Source organism: Ranitomeya variabilis, chromosome 4, assembly GCF_051348905.1.
Source record: "Ranitomeya variabilis isolate aRanVar5 chromosome 4, aRanVar5.hap1, whole genome shotgun sequence".
NCBI classification, from domain to species: Eukaryota; Metazoa; Chordata; class Amphibia; order Anura; family Dendrobatidae; genus Ranitomeya; species Ranitomeya variabilis.
This window is the reverse complement of record NC_135235.1, coordinates 196,620,109-196,636,510: the sequence shown is the minus strand read 5'-3', so window position 1 is coordinate 196,636,510 and position 16,402 is coordinate 196,620,109. Positions and strand designations below refer to the sequence as shown.

Genomic DNA, 16,402 nt, shown 5'->3' with positions numbered 1-16,402 from the left:
ACGGCATATAAAAAGTGGCATCTTATAATGAGACATAAAGAAGAAAAAAATTCTACAATATAGAAGGATTACATAGGAAAGGGAAGAGCCAGTAAATTCATAGTATTATTTTTTATATAATTTTATTTTATTATTCCTGATGTATATGGGAATATATTTAAGAAAAACACTAACAGTCACCATGAAGTTCTCTGCCGTTCCTCTGGACCCTAAACTGTCACCCATGATGCCGGCATCACAGTGTATAGGGCAGAGCAGGGCCAGGAGCCGCTGCCTGGCAGGAGCCACCTGAGGGTTCCGTCACCTCTGACCTCTGGTCACCTGCACACGACCAACTGCCGTTTACTTTCAACTGTCGGCTGAAGTGATTGGACCGAGGTCTACAGGCGGGAAGAGATTACTGAGAATGGCGACTACTGGACGAGGAGAAGAGAGCGAGAAGAGGAGCGAGGAGAAGCGGAAGAGAGAAGAGGACAGTGTGACCGGATTAAAGAAGAAAAGGAGACAAGACAACAGTGGATTGGAGGAGCCAACACCTGGATGCAGCGGAGACCCTGGATCATCCGGCCCCTATGCCAGGCTTAACATCAGCCGCTTCAACATCCACCAGGTCCTGGGTAGAGGCGCCTTTGGCAAAGTAAGGCCTACATATTTTTTTATTTATTTGAAAGCTGTTTTTATTATATCCCCATGTATTGTTCTCTGTTATCAGCCATGTCTTGCTTTGTTATTGCTCATTGTAGTGTCCTTCTGTGAGATGAGGTATAAGACATCACCATAGTTAGGGCTAGTGGGGCTATAACCTGGTATTCTTCTATACTGGAGGGTAGAACTCGGGGGTCACAGCTGTAGAGGGCAGGGGACATTGTTGTTTTTCATGTCACTGTCAATATTGGCTCCTATCAGGCTGCCATATTGTATATTCATTTGTCTCTGTGTTTTTAATGAATCTAGATAGACAAGGATATTTGAATCAAACTAATGCCAAATGAAATCATGACAGTTGGTGCTGATAGTACTCTATGTAGAGGGGAGGGGCTAAATGCAAAACTCCTCCCTCCTCCTCCCCCATCCCTCTTACATAGAATATTATCAGCACCAACTGTCATCTCCTCTCAGTAATGTAACAGTCTGTCTTTATTGAATGTAGATTTTATATGGAAATAGAGAAGTTTGAAAATTGAAAATCAGTCCTGGCAGAGAAAGCAATAAAATGTATTACAAAATTGTTTATTTTCATGTATATTATTGATTTATCAGATAGAAATGACGAATATTCATTAAGACCTCTCCATAGCACATTGATGGAGCAGGCAGTGCATTGTGCTGATAGATAGATCTGCTCCTCTACATGGTCCTGGTCACCAGCAGACTGAGCGACCACTCAGTTTTCACATCTGCCTTGTGCACTATAAAATGCAGACACCTTCTAAGTATTCTCCATTTGTGTTTTTCAGGTGGTTCTGGCATCTGTCCCCGGCAGTAACATCAATGTGGCCGTCAAAATGATCACCAAAAGGGACAATGAGGACACCATCTTGAGAGAGCGGCGGACACTCCTGGCGGCCAGAGACTGCCCATTCCTATGCCACCTCTATGCCGCACACCAGTCTCAGCACAGGGCATATTTCATCATGGAGTACCTGTCCGGTGGCAGCCTGGAGGATTTGATCAGGATGTGCGGCTGCCTGAACATTGGCAATGTGAGGTGAGAAAGGGTAAAATGTACTTAAAAGAGAACTAAGAGAAAGGGAAAAAACCTGAGGTTGGGGTGCAGCTAGGGGAGCACTGGCAGGGCATATATTTAGGGTGCTGGAAGCAGGAGGTGGGGTGCCATGGTATTTGGGGATTGCCAGAGAAGGATTTCATGACATTGATTCTGCACTCTGTTCTCTCCATCAGATTCTACACAGCAGAGATGGTATGTGGCCTCCAGTTCCTCCACGGACACAACATCGTCCACCGGTAAGCAGAACTTTCCTCCTTCTCTCTGCCCCCTTTACATGCTGTAGATATGGCCCCCGGCTTTCCTGGTGTCCTGCCGCCTATTCTACCGTATCTTCTAGTGACCCATTTTCCATCTCTTGTATCACTGGACAGATTTCTTATTTTGTTTTCTTCTTTCATTGCAGTGACATAAAGCCGCATAACATCATGTTGGATGCAGATGGCCACATCCGTATCATCGACCTTGGGCTTGCCCAAGATGGCGTCACCTCCTCCAAAAACATCTCTGGAGTGACGGGCACTTTCCATTACATGGCCCCTGAGGTGCATCGCAGAAAACGATACGGCGCAGCAGTGGACTGGTGGAGCCTGGGGATCGTGGTGTCCAGGATGGCAGCAGGACGATACCCATTTTACAACGGCCCCGTCAAGCAAATGGCTTTCAAAGCCATCATCAACGAGAAGCCAAAATTTCCAACTTGGCTTGATGCTGACGTGAAACATCTCATCAAGAAGCTGCTGCGCAAAGACCCTCAGACACGCCTGGGTGTGAGCGGGAACATCCGAGAACATCGATTTTTTACCACCATTGGCTGGGAGGATCTGGAGGAAAGAAGAGTAGAGCCACCATTTACACCATTCAGGCCAGTTCTGGAGAACCACCATCTGCAGTGGCCGGAGCATACAGTCCTTCACCCCGTGGCCGGATTTACGTACGGGTCACCAAGCTGGGCCCGGTAAGTATCTCCTCCTTTGGGGATAACACTCATCGGGTGCTGTTCTCCCACTATGATAATCATCATCATCCATCTTGCCTTTTTTCACTTTTTCTGACAGTGACTTTATGTTTCTATTTTTCTTAGGTGGATGAAAAGATCTGGACTGTGAAAGAATCCATGACCATCTGGTGAGTGACCGATGTACACACGGGACACCTATTATGTCAGTACATTGCATCTGATGCTATATAGTGGAATGGTTCATTATAAAGACCATTCCCCTAATGTAACAGAAGATCCGGTAGATAGAAGATTTAGGCCATGTTCACACTTTGCGGTGTGCTCTGCGGGTTCTCCCGCAGCGGAATTGATAAATCTGCAGGGCAAAACCGTTATCCCTGCAGATTTATCGCGGTTTGTTCCGCGGTTTCCGCTGCGGGATTACTCCTGTACTATTGATGCTGCATATGCAGCAATATGCAGCATCAATAGTAATGTTAAAAATAATAAAAATTGGTTATACTCACCCTCCGATGTCCGGATCTCCTCGGCGCTGCACGCGGCGCTCCGGTTCCAAAGATGCTGTGCCGAGAAGGACCTTCGTGACGTCACGGTCATGTGACCCGGGCGTCATCAAGGTCAGGTGACCGCGACGTCACCGCAGGTCCTGTTCGCATAGCAACTCTGACCGGCCGGCCGCGTGCAGCGCTGAGAGGTGAGTATAGCATTATTTTTTATTTTTATTCTTTTTTTTACCCCAAATATGGTTCCCAGGGCCTGGAGGAGAGTCTCCTCTCCTCCACCCCGGGTACCACCCGCACATTAACCGCTTACTTCCCGCAACGTGGGCACAGCCCCATGCGGGAAGTAAGCGGTTCAATGCATTCCTATGGGTGCAGAATCGCAGCGATTCTGCACAAAGAAGTGACATGCTGCGGGTTTTAAACCGCTGCGTTTCTGCGCGTTTTTTCCCGCAGCATGTGCACAGCGGTTTGCGGTTTCCATAGGGTTTACATGTAAATGGAAACGCTATGGAAACTGCTGCGGACCCGCAGCATCAAAATCGCCGCGGTAAAAACCGCAAAGTGTGAACATGGCCTTACTATCTTCCTCTTATGTCTTGCAGGATGATCCCGTGCCAACTGCCCAGAACTTCATGTCTCCCGACCCGTGCCTCCTGTCTCTGCTGCTGTACATCACCTCGGCTGCCCTTCAACATCATCTCTCTATACCATCTTCATGCCGGACCACTGCCATTGCTGCCCCAGACCCTTGACCTCCTGGGCTGGCATCTAACATCCCTCCAGCCCGAAGATCTTCTACCCCAGGAGCGGCCTGTGCTAAGTTTCCATCTGGTGAGTTCAGGAACAATAGTCTCACCTTTCAGTCCTGGGGCCGCTGAGCAGCAGCATGTAAGGAGCGGCCATTATCCCTGAACTCACCTTAGCACAGGCTTGGTAAGTATCGCACCCATCACACATCACCCACACTACATCATCAGTACAGGCACACACATAGCACAGTACATATCAGCACATAGATGTAGGACATAGATCGGCTTCTGATCCTGGGATTCAATCTGATCGCCATATTTGGAGTCAGGAAGGAATTTTTCCCCCTAATATGAGGACAATTGGCCCATTCCTCATAGGGGGTTTTCGCCTTCCTCTGGATCTACACGGCCTTAAATAGGTTTAATATAATAGATTAATAAGTAGAGTCACACACTAGTAGCATAAGAAAAAAGTTACAATAAAATAAAATTAAAAATATCTCAGTTTAACATAAAAAATAGATCCTACGAATATAAACAATAATTAGACCAAGTAAATAAAATATATTTTTTCACATGACAGGTACATTACACACGTTAGGTACATTACACAGGTTAGGTACATTACGCAGGTTAGGTACATTACACAGGTTAGGTATCGGCCTTTGATCTTGGGATTCATTCTGATCGCCATATTTGGGGTCAGGAAGAAATTTTCCCCCCTGACATGAGGACAATTGGCTTATTCCTCACAGGGGGTTTTCGCCTTCCTCTGGATCAACACGGCTGATAAATACATTTATTGTATAGGTTAATAAGTAAGTGCACAATTTCAGAACATAAGAAAAAAGGTACAAAATTAGCAACATTAAAATAAAGAATAATAATAATAATTAATAACAAAATATTTATTAGTTAAAAAAAATGTTAGTTAAGCCAAATATAGACATAAATTAGTGCAAACATGTTAATTAATATATATATATGCAGTAAGTTAGTTACAAAAAAATAATATACCTTTTTTTTTTTTACTTTAATCTCTTCTGTTCGGTATCAGCCCTTGATCCTGGGATTTATTCTGACCGCCATACTTTATTTGGGGTCAGGAAGGAATTTTCCCCCCTGATATGAGGATAATTGGCCGATTCCTCACAGGGGGTTTTCGCCTTCCTTTGGACCAACACGGCCCATAAATAGGCTTAGTCTGATAGATGAATAATTTACACATATACATAATATATAATATATAATAAGCTCATTTATAAATAAAATCTTCTTTTTACCCCTTATATCTTTGTGTTGTCTTTACTCCATTGCTCGGCCATGTAGTCATTATTATACTGCCCCCTATGTCTGGTGAGCGCATACAGCAGTGTCCCCCACACTCCAGGCCTCACGGCCCCAACACATCATGGTGTCAGGATTTCCTTCGTATTTCTCGGGGGAGAGAACCAGCGGCAGCTTCTGAGGCCTCAATAATAATTCCATCTCCGGTGCAAAATGAAGGAAATCCTGACACCATGATGTGTTGGGGCCGTGAGGACTGGAGTTTGGGGATCACTGTCACACATGAGATAAAGCTGGATGAGCCCCGATATTGTTATATCCTACTAGATGGTAGCCCGATTCTAACGCATCGGGTATTCTAGAATATGTATGTAGTTTATTTATGAAGATTTTAGAATAATACATTGAATACATAGGATTCGGCCGGCCGCGACCAATTAGCGAAGCGTGGTTCAAATCCCACGCCAATTCGCAGCCGGACTGCACCTGTCGCTGATTGTTCACGGCCGGCCATGTAGTATATAACAGGCCATGAAGTGTATGGCACAGCCACGTAGTAAATAGCACAGCCAAGTATTATATAGCACAGCCACGTAGTATATAGCACAGCCCACGAAGTATATAGCACAGCCCACGGAGTATATAGCACAGCCACGTAGTATATAGCACAGCCCACAGTGTATAACAGCCCACATAGCATATAACACAGCCACGTAGTTTATAACAGCCCACGTAGCATATAACACAGCTCACGTAGTATATAACAGCCCACGCACGCAGTATATAACACAGCCCACGTAGCGTATAACACAGCCCACGTAGTGTATAACACAGGCCACGTAGTATATAGCACAGGCCACGTAGTGTATAACACAGGCCACGTAGTGTATAGCACAGGCCACGTAGTATATTGCACAGCCCACGTATTATTTTGCACAGCCCACATAGTATATCGCACAGCCCACGTAGTATATAGCACAGCCCACGTAGTATATAGCACAGCCCACGCAGTACATTGCACAGCCCACGTAGTATATTGCACAGGCCATGTAGTATATAGCAGCCCACGTATTATATTGCACAGCCCACGTATTATATTGCACAGCCCACGTAGTATATTGCACAGCCCACGCAGTATATAGCAGTGTGGGCATCATATCCCTGTTAAAAAATAAATAAAATAAAAAATAGTTATAGACTCACCTTCCGTTGGCCCCGGATCCAGGCGAAGCAGTTACCGACGCTCCTCGCACGCTCTGGTCCCAAGAGTGCATTGCGGTCTCACGAGATGATGACGTAGCGGTCTCACGAGACCGCTACGTCATCATCTTGCGAGACCGCAATGCATGGAGCGGTCACTGGAGCGTCGCAAGGAGCGGGGAAGGCCTGTTCCTGATCCGGGGGCCGATGGACGGTGAGTATATAACGATTTTTTATTTTTTAAATTATTTTTACATTAGATCTTTTAACTATTGATGCCGCATAGGCAGCATCAATAGTAAAAAGTTGGTCACACAGGGTTAATAGCAGCGGTAACAGAGTGCAGTACACCGCGGCATAACGCGGTCCGTTACTGCTGCCATTAACTCTGTGTGAGCGCTGAGTGGAGGGGATTATGGAGCGGCACTGACTGCGGGGAGGAAGGAGCGGCCATTTTGCCGCCGGACTGTGCCCGTCGCTGATTGGTCGTGGCCGTTTTGCCGCGACCAATCAGTGACTTGGACGTTGGGGCGTTTCTCCATTTCCGCTATTAAATGAGAACACTGAGCCGCTCCGTCCTCTATTACCTCAGAATTTCCTAACAGGACAGAGAAGAATTGATTTCCTAAACCAGATAATTGTCATATAATAGAGGAGAGGGTTTGATACAGTGCGTCAGTGCAGCTGGGAACTAGTCAGCTCACAGAGCATTGCCTGGACTGGATACACTGGAGGCGGCGCAGTGGGGGATGTGATTCTGCTACAATGCTGCCCACTTGCAGTCAGGACCCAATATCATGGACGCCCTGTGATCAGATCCTCCAGAGAACATTCATGAAGAAGGAGAATCCTCTGTAGAGCGGCGTCCACAGCGACAGACGTGATAGGAGCAGTTATTGAGTCATTTCCTAGGGATCTGTATCAGGGAATATAGTCTGACAACCAATATGGCCGCCATCAGGGGCATCGCTAGGCACCTAGATCCAGAGGTGTAGCTAGGGTTTTGGTTCATGGGGGCGAAACTTCTGATTGGGCCCCCAACCAGGTAACCTTGATTACAACTGAGTGATGCACCCTAATAGTGGAGGAGAACCTCAGCAGATGACCGCGCTGTTACTGAAGATAATCTCTATACAAAGACCAACACTGATATTACCGCCATATGGTCAGTGGTAGATACCAGCCCTACAGAACATATAACAGATCACAGCACAGTTACAGATCGCGACTTACAGAGGACCTTCTCTCTGATCAGAAATCAGATGGAATTAAATCATAGGAGTCATACAATAAAAGATGTTATTTAAAAGAGGAAGTAAAGTAGAAAAAAAATGAGAGCCAGGTAATAAATATATACAAAAAGAAGTATATTATGGCAACATCAAAGTGGGCAAATATAGGGCACAAGTCAGGGTATCCAAATATACAGTGCTAAAGTGTAAGTGATAGTAGTGCAGCGCCCCAGAGTCCTGGTCGTTGCAGTACTGATGCTCCGCCACTAAGGGGAGTGATGGTACGTCTGATGGCACTAAAGGAGTTCACCTGACCAGGTATCACAGTCACACACTACACTTCACACTCCGGCCACCAGGGGGAGCAAAGGGTTCTATGTATTAGGCCACTCCTCACACTCTGGTAAAACTGGGGGTTGGATAGGAAGTTAGGGAGAAGCTGACTGGGTTTTGCCCAGGTAACACCTTGTGAGAGAAGAGGTTGCTTGGGAAGATCCAGGGGGGTCCCTGTCAGGGGTGGGATCCTGGCAGAGGCCTAGCGAAAAGGACAGATCGTTACGGAGCCGCGCCTGCACTTCATTGCGGCGGCATCTTAAGAAAGGACACGAAGCAAAGTATATTGTGGAGAAGTGAGAAACGAGATCACAGCACAAAGGCGATAGAACCAGTAGGAGTCGTGCCCCGAGATCGGCAAAATCCTACTGAGGCGCGTAGCCGGTGGCCGGAACGCCGAGGAAGTATTAGGCTCCACGCATTACTTCAAACCAACGGCAGGGCAGTTAATTTTAGGTTGGCTGCCTCACCTAAATCACCTAATGAAGACAATGGAGGCAATTGTGGGAGAGGGGCGTCTCTAGGGTCCCTATAAAATAGCTCCAGGCCTACCCCGTCATACGGGTGCGTCCTATCCATATCATCTGGGGGACGGAGAGAAAGAACAGAAACATACACGACAGTTGTGAGGACTATCCCGTGGTGCTCAGCAGGGAAGTACTACAACACCCAGGCGCTAGTAGGTAGGCACTGATTTCCACCTGCAAAGGGAACTCTGGATGTGCCTTCGGACCGGTTGGTCTCAGCCAGCCCTGTTAGCAGTGCTCTGGATTGTGGATGCCGAAGCCTTCAGTAAAGAGGTAAAGAGACTGCAACCCTGTGTCCTCGTTATTTACTGCGACCTACACTACCACCTACACCTTTTATTGGGCACCCCTTAGCAGGACCACGGACCGGGTCAGGCCACCGTGACATCCTCAGAACCGATAGACCCGGTACCGAGTACCCCGCCGTCCTGCGTCTTGGGGCCGCTCCAGTAGCACAGGGAGAGATAAGTTGGGAAAGCCAGGGGATACATGCTAGAAATAACTGCACATGTAAAGCAGCTGATTGTACACTGATGATAAAAATAAAGGGAACACTTAACAACAGAATCTAACTCCAAGTAAATCAAACTTCTGTGAAATCAAACTGTCCACTTAGGAAGCAGCACTGATTGACAATCAATTTCACATGCTGTTGTGCAAATGGAATAGACAACAGATGGAAATTATTGGCAATTGTCAAGACACCCTCAATAAAGGAGTGGTTCTGCAGGTGGGGACCACAGACCACATCTCGGTACCAATGCTTTCTGGCTGATGTTTTGGTCACTTTTGAATGATGGTTGTGCTGGTAGCAGGAGACAGACTCTACAACCCACACAAGTGGCTCATCCAGGATGGCACATCAATGCAAGCTGTGGCAAGAAGGTTTGCTGTGTCTATCAGTGTAGTGTCCAGAGGCTGGAGGTGCTGCCAGGAGACAGGCCAGTACACCAGGAGATGTGGAGGGGGCTGTAGGAGGGCAACAACCCAGCAGCATGACTGCTAGCTCCTCCTTTAGGCAAGGAGGAACAGGAGGAGCACTGCCAGAGCCCTGCAAAATGACCTCCAGCATGCAACAAATGTGCACACAAATGGTTAGAAACCGACTCCATGAGAATGGTCTGAGTGCCCGACGTCCACAGATGGGGGTTGTGTTCACAGCCCAACACCGTGCAGGACATGTGGCATTTGCCACAGAATACCAGGATTTTCAAATTCGCCACTTCACAGATGAAAGCAGGTTCATACTGAGCACATGTGACAGACGTGACAGAGTCTGGAGACACCGTGGAGAGCGATCTGCTGCCTGCAACATCCTTCAGTATGACCGGTTTGGCAGTGGGTCAGTAATGGTGTAGGGAGGCATTTCTTTGGAGGGCCACATAGCCCTCCATGCACCTGCCAGATGTAGCCTGACAGCCATTAGGTACCAAGATGAGATCTTCAGACCCCTTGTGAGACCATATGCTGGTGCGGTTGGCCCTGGGTTCCTCCTAATGCAGGACAATGCCAGACCTCATGTGGTTGGAGTGTGTCAGCAGTTCCTGCAAGATGAAGGCATGGAAGCTGTGGACTGGCCCGCCCGTTCCCCAGACATGAATCCGATTGAACACATCTGGGACATCATGTCTCGCAACATCCACAGACAGTCCATGAGTTGGTGCATGCTTTACTCCAGGTCTGAGAGGAGATCACTCAAGAGACCATCAACCACCTCATCAGGAGCATGTCCAGGCATTGTAGGGATATCATACAGGCACGTGGAGGCCACAAACACTACTGAGCATCATTTCCTTGTCTTGAGGCATTTCCACTGAAGTTGGATCAGCCTGCAACTTCATTTTCCACTTTGATTTTGAGCGTTCATTCAAACTCCAGACCTCCGTGGGATATTAGTTGTGATTTACATTGATCATTTTTAGATTTTATTGTTCTCAACACATTCCACTATGTAGTGAATAAAGATTTACAACTGGAATATTTCATTCAGTGATATCTAGGATGTGGGATTTTAGTGTTCCCTTTATTTTGTTTGAGCAGTGTATATATCTCCTGTATAGAAGTTCCAACAAGAGTCTGTGAAGGAGTAAAAGGGGAAATGGTGCCCCCCTGTGGCCAGGGGATAGTACTGGGGGTAATTAGTGTTCTCAATGTCCATGCAGTGTGCTGTCATATACAGGGGCGGACACTGACTGTGAAGGGCCCCTGCGCAGGACTAGAGAGAGACAAAATCTACATAAGTAAAAAATGGAACGATCACATTATCTGAGCAACCTGTAGTGCAAATGGGCCACCCTGCCCCGGGAGCCCCCTACACTACTCGTCCCATGTGCAGCTGAACCTGACCCAGACATCGCAGCGAGGACAACCATCGTACGAGACCACCCTCATTTACATACAGAGCAGGGATCATATCAAATGGTATTTTTGTGGTATGCAGGGGGAGTCAGGAGCTGATAGACACGTCTGTGGGATGCAGCACAGGAGCACATAAAGGTGCTGGCATTTCTTCTTAGGCTCAAAAACTGCTGACAGGTTCCCTTTAAATGGCTCCTGTACAAACATAAGGGACACATTTATTGTATTAAAATGGGAACATCGAACTATTTATTGTCCTTGTATACAGTATAGAATATAGAATATTTAATATTTTCACTTTAAAAACAGAATTGGAGTTGATACAATTCATCCGTCTGCACATATAGCACAAAGTCACACATCATAAAAGAAATAGAAGAGAGAATAAAAGTGTAACAAAGAAAAGCAAAGAATAATAAACGTAACAATAAAATCCCTGCCAACCAGTCATATAGAAACCCCTGACGCGGACACAGTAAGGCCGGAGACACACTGGTGCGAGAGACGGCCGAGTCTCGCTGGTTAAAAGCAAGCTGTGGCACCTGCATTCCGGAGCGGAGCGTGCGGCTCCATGTATTGCTATGGAGCCGCACGCTCCGCTCCGGAGTGCAGGTGCCACAGCTTGCTTTTAACCAGCGAGACTCGGCCGTCTCTCGCACCAGTGTGTCTCCGGCCTAACTCTTAGGCTACTTTCACACTAGCGTCGTGCACTGCACGTCGCTATGCGTCGTTTTGTAGAAAAAACGCATCCTGCAAAAGTGCTTGCAGGATGCGTTTTTTCTCCATTGCTTTGCATTAGCGTCGCATTGCGACGCTTTGCCACACTTCGCACTTTACTACTACATGTAACGTTTTTTGCTGCCGACGGACCGCCATTTCCGACCGCGCATGCACGGCCGGAACTCCGCCCCCACCTCCCCGCACCTCACAATGGGGCGGCGGATGCACTGGAAAAATGCATCCGCTGCCTCCGTTGTGCGGCACATTCACTGCTAGCGTCGGTACGTCGGCCTGACGCACTGCGACGGGCCGAGTATAACGCTAGTGTGAAAGTACCCTTATGGGGCACATATCCGAATAATTGTCACACAATGACACAAAAACACAAGTTGTTTTTTTTGGGGGGGTTACACCTAACTAATATAATTGTTGTTTGAATTAAACGTCATATCTTGTAAAGCCAGAAGCAGTGAGGAAAAGGCAGAAAAGATGGATCATAAGTGCAGCAAGTCATGGTCACTTCTCACTACATATGTTCATTCTTTGTGACGTTTTTGCTCCTTTTTTTTCCCAATAGACATTTCTCATCTATGCTCCTGTCCTGTGCACAATGTTATGGCGTTCACAATATGCATACCATGCAAGTAAGCTGAAAGACACAGAATCAGTATGATTGGTAGAACGTTCTATACTATATATATATAGCAGGCCACGAACAAGGTGACGTGACGGAAACGTTGGCCCATTGCACACAGACGTTTCCTGATGATTCCTGTAATAATCTTCTGACTTTCAGTTTCTCCTCAGACTCTCCTCACAGAAGAGAGAGAAGGGGGTTCATCCGAAAATCTCCACGTGCCAGAGCAGGTTTCTTCTTCATAAAAAGAAAGAAGGGTCTCTGAGACGGAGCATAGACTATCGGGGTCTCAATAAAGTCACAGACAGAAGACCACTGTTCATCGCTCCTCATCTGAGAACTGTGTGACAGAAAACAGGTGTCTCTGTGACTGTCGGTGGTATTATTATTATTATTTATTGTTATAGCGCCATTTATTCCATGGCGCTTTACATGTGAGGAGGGGTATGTGCAGCGCCCCAGAGACCTGGTCATTGCAGTAACATCGCTCCGCCGCTAAGGGGGGTGATGGTACGTCTGATGGCACTGAAGGAGTTCACCTGACCAGGTATCACAGACACCAATACACTTCATAGTCTGGCCTCCAGGGGGAGCTAAGGGTTCTATGTATTAGGCCACTCCTCACAGTCTGGTAAAACTGGGGGTTAGATAGAAAGTTAGATAGAAAGCTGACTGGGTTGGAACCAGGCAACATCCTGTGGCAGAGGGTGTTGCAGGGGAAGGTTCAGGGTGGTCCCTGTCAGGGGTGGGATCCTGACAGAGGCCTAGCGAACAGAAGGAACGTTACGGGACCGCGCCTGCACTTCATCGCGGCAGTACCCCAGGAAAGGACAAGAAGCGAGGTTTATTGTGAAGAGTGAGAAACAAGATCAAAGCAACAAGGCGAAAACACCAGTAGGAGTCGTGCTGTGAGATCGAGGCAACATCCTACTGAGGCGCGTAGCCGGTGGCCGGAGCGCCGAGGAAGTACTGGCTCCAAGCCTTACTTCAAACCAACGGCAGGACAGTCAGTTATAGGCGGGCTGTCTCACCTAAATCACCTAAGCAGACATAGGGGGCAACAGTGGGAGAGGGGCGACTCTAGGGTCCCGGAAGAACTCCAGGCCTACCCGTCATACGGATGCGTCCTAGCCATATCATCTGGGGAACGGAGAAGAACATCAGAATCAGTTGTGAGGGAACATCAGAAACAGACACAACAGTTGTGAGGACTATCCCGTGGTGCTCAGCAGGGAAGGACTACAATACACAAGCGCTAGAAGGAAGGCACAGATTTCCACCTGCAAAGGGAGCTCTGGAGGTGCCATTGGACCGTCCGGTCTCAGACAGCCCAGTTAACTGTACTCTGGAATGAGGATCCTGAAGCCTTCAGTAAAGAGGTAAAGAGACTGCAACCCTGTGTCCACGTTATTCATCGTACCCTACACCACACATCATCACTCTCAACTTTCATTGGACGCCCCTTAGCAGGGTCACAGACCGGGTCTAGCCACCGTGACAATCCCAGAACTGAGACAGAGAGGCCCGGTACCGGGTACCCCTCGGCCCTGCGACTGTGGGGGCGCTCCATATGCATAATAAAAACAAGTACAATATTCTTAGACAATACAAGTCAAAACTGGTACAGGAGGAGAGAGGACCCTGCCCGCGAAGGCTCACAATCTACAAGGGATGGGTGAGAATACAGTAGGTGAGGAGCCCTTTATGCTTGGTACGATGTTAGCCAAAGCTGATGGTAAACTAAAGAAAAGACAGAATAGAAGTAAAGGGGAATTATTGTTTAGGCATTTGACAACAATATAGTTATTATCCATAAGTTCTCTCTTACCTGGCCTGAAGCACAAGATGGACTCTTCTAGTGTCACTGACAAACACTTAGCTCCTTCCTTGAAGCGTTAAGATGTTCCTTTGAATTTTAGAAGGAAGTAGTGTTTGCGACACAGGGGGCACCGAAGGTTGGAGCTGAGCCAGGTGGAGATACAACCCTGATGGAAACAATGGTCTCATGGAAGCACTGTGACGTCCTCTCCGCTCTCATACTCCGTCATGCAGATGACACACGACTCGGCCTCCTCCTGAGATGTTACAGCTCTTGTTGGGAGGTTCCTAATTTGCTGCTCTCGCCACGTCTGCTGCCTTTCCTGCAGCAGATGATACTGTGCAGGTGGTGGTGGCCGTATCTGTGGCGGAGGCGTCATCACTCCCATTCTCTGACGCTGAAGGATGATGTTGAATATACGGCTTTCCTGCTGTAATTGTACTGGAGATCCAATTGCAGCTGGAAGCTCCCTGGGTCTTCGATTGGGTGGAACGGGAAATGGCCGTCTGAACTCAAACTCAGTGGCGGTGTCTGAGGATCCATTGTCATCCCTTCCGCTCTCTGATGTTTCTCTGGAGGACTCTACAGGGACCGGTCTAAGTGGAGAGTGGCTTCTTTCCCATCTCTTTAGTCCTCTTTGCCGCAGAGGAGTTCTGGCCTGTCTCCCTCTCGCAGTGACAGCAGTGATGTCTGATTGGTGTCCATCAGTAGGAGTTGGTCTTCTCTGATCACATTGAGAAGATCTCAATTGATGGACAGTCATGACCTGACCTATAAAGAAATAACATTTACTATAATTAATAATACAAAATTTGATTAAAAAAAAAACACTTTTGGGCCAAAGGGATAGAACGTGCTGTTACTTTAGGGTTTAGGGAGAGGAGCTAAAATTGATTAATATTTGAGCTAAATAAACCTGCTCAGTGTATCCCTTCCCTGCAACACCGCAAAGCAGGGGTGGGACCAGACTGTAACTAACACCGCCCCCAAGGAATATGAATGGGAAGGTGGAGGATGCACTGAGTGTCCTGAAGCCTCTTACCCCAGGGAAATCTCCCAGAAAACCTCCTATAAGGGGGAATATTCTCTCACTTACCCTCATTTTCTGGTCAGCTCACCCATGTCTTAATGTCAGCAATAAGCCGATGCAGCTCCCGGGAAGTCATGGCTTCGTTTTCAGGGGCTGAGATGATGGAAAGATAGAAAATGAGAACTAAGTTCTCTGATAGCACAGATGTTATGGTGCCCAAATATGAATACAAAGCTGTAGAAGTAAAGCACTAGATGTATGACACAAACTAGCTCGCACTTCCAAGACCAAAGTGGAGTCTCAGCGAAAGCTTCAACTCTGAAAATGGCGCTGATGTCACCGTGCGCAGAGATTGTAGAACCTCACAACATTCTATGTCAGTGTGAAATCATATGTGAGAGCAGCAGCGCGCTGATAATGGCCGACCCTCCACTCTGTTATATGTATTATATATGTTATATTATTGTGTATTATAACACATATTGTAAGGTTACTAGGCATCTAATATTCTCATTATATGTGTATATACAGTATATATAGAGTCTGAAGAATATTAGAAGACACACACTGAGAATATTAGATTTCGAGGAATAATATATTTTATATAATTTATTTTAGTTGGTGCATTATTCCCTATACAAACCTCAGTCCCTGTAGAACATGTTTATTATGGTGGTTCTAAATAAAATATAAAAAACACACATGCTCAGCTACCAGACTTGTAATACTGTGCCCCCCGCCGATATCCTGGCCTTCTACTCCATCAGGGCCACTGGATGACCACTGCAACCAATCAGTTAAGTGAAAAGAAATGTCCAATTCATGTGTTTTATTATGATGCAAAATATACAGTTTTAGAAAAAAAATCAAACATATAAATAATATTTTAAAAATGACAAGTATGAAGGTGTAATCACAGTGTGATATGCAAAGAGAGGAATACTGGGAGGTCACAGATCAGGTTAGTTCACCTAATTAACCTCAAGAAAACCAAGTCAGCAGAGGAGTACATAGAAATCCACAGGCCCCATAGTAAAGCTTTACGTTCGGACATCCCTTCGCCTCAGGCTGTCATTAGGCAATTCAATGGGGTGACAGAGGTCCCCCTTGTCTAAAAGCTCTAATGGCAGTGAGGGAATTTCAGCAGACCGCAAAGTACAGCAGAGCGCAGACCAAATCTGGGTCTGTTCCTCTCCTAGTGTGTCCTCGCCCACCCCCTGCAGACTGTGAGCCCTCGCGGGCAGGGTCCTCCTTCCTTCTTCATGTTTATTGTATTTGTCTATATTTGCCCCTTTTCACATGTAAAGCGCCATGGAATAA

General features: G+C 46.9%; 1 protein-coding gene across 1 annotated transcript; it reads left to right on the top strand.

Annotated features, from left to right (window-relative positions):
- Positions 1 to 280: 280 nt before the first annotated feature.
- On the top strand, positions 281 to 4,989 carry LOC143768582 (protein kinase C delta type-like). Its single transcript, XM_077257222.1, has 6 exons — positions 281 to 637; positions 1,458 to 1,708; positions 1,903 to 1,965; positions 2,133 to 2,684; positions 2,811 to 2,854; positions 3,793 to 4,989. The coding sequence occupies exons 1-5, from the start codon at positions 407 to 409 to the stop codon at positions 2,833 to 2,835; spliced, it is 1,122 nt and encodes a 373-aa protein (XP_077113337.1). The 5' UTR covers positions 281 to 406; the 3' UTR covers positions 2,836 to 2,854; positions 3,793 to 4,989.
- Positions 4,990 to 16,402: the final 11,413 nt, after the last annotated feature.

Bases quoted from the DNA above. Each gene is read 5' to 3' on its own strand.
- LOC143768582 (XM_077257222.1), top strand. From the start codon at position 407: ATGGCGACTACTGGACGAGGAGAAGAGAGCGAGAAGAGGAGCGAGGAG. The intron at 638-1,457 runs GTAAGGCCTACA...TGTGTTTTTCAG, and splicing joins GTAGAGGCGCCTTTGGCAAA to GTGGTTCTGGCATCTGTCCC. The intron at 1,966-2,132 runs GTAAGCAGAACT...CTTTCATTGCAG, and splicing joins GGACACAACATCGTCCACCG to TGACATAAAGCCGCATAACA.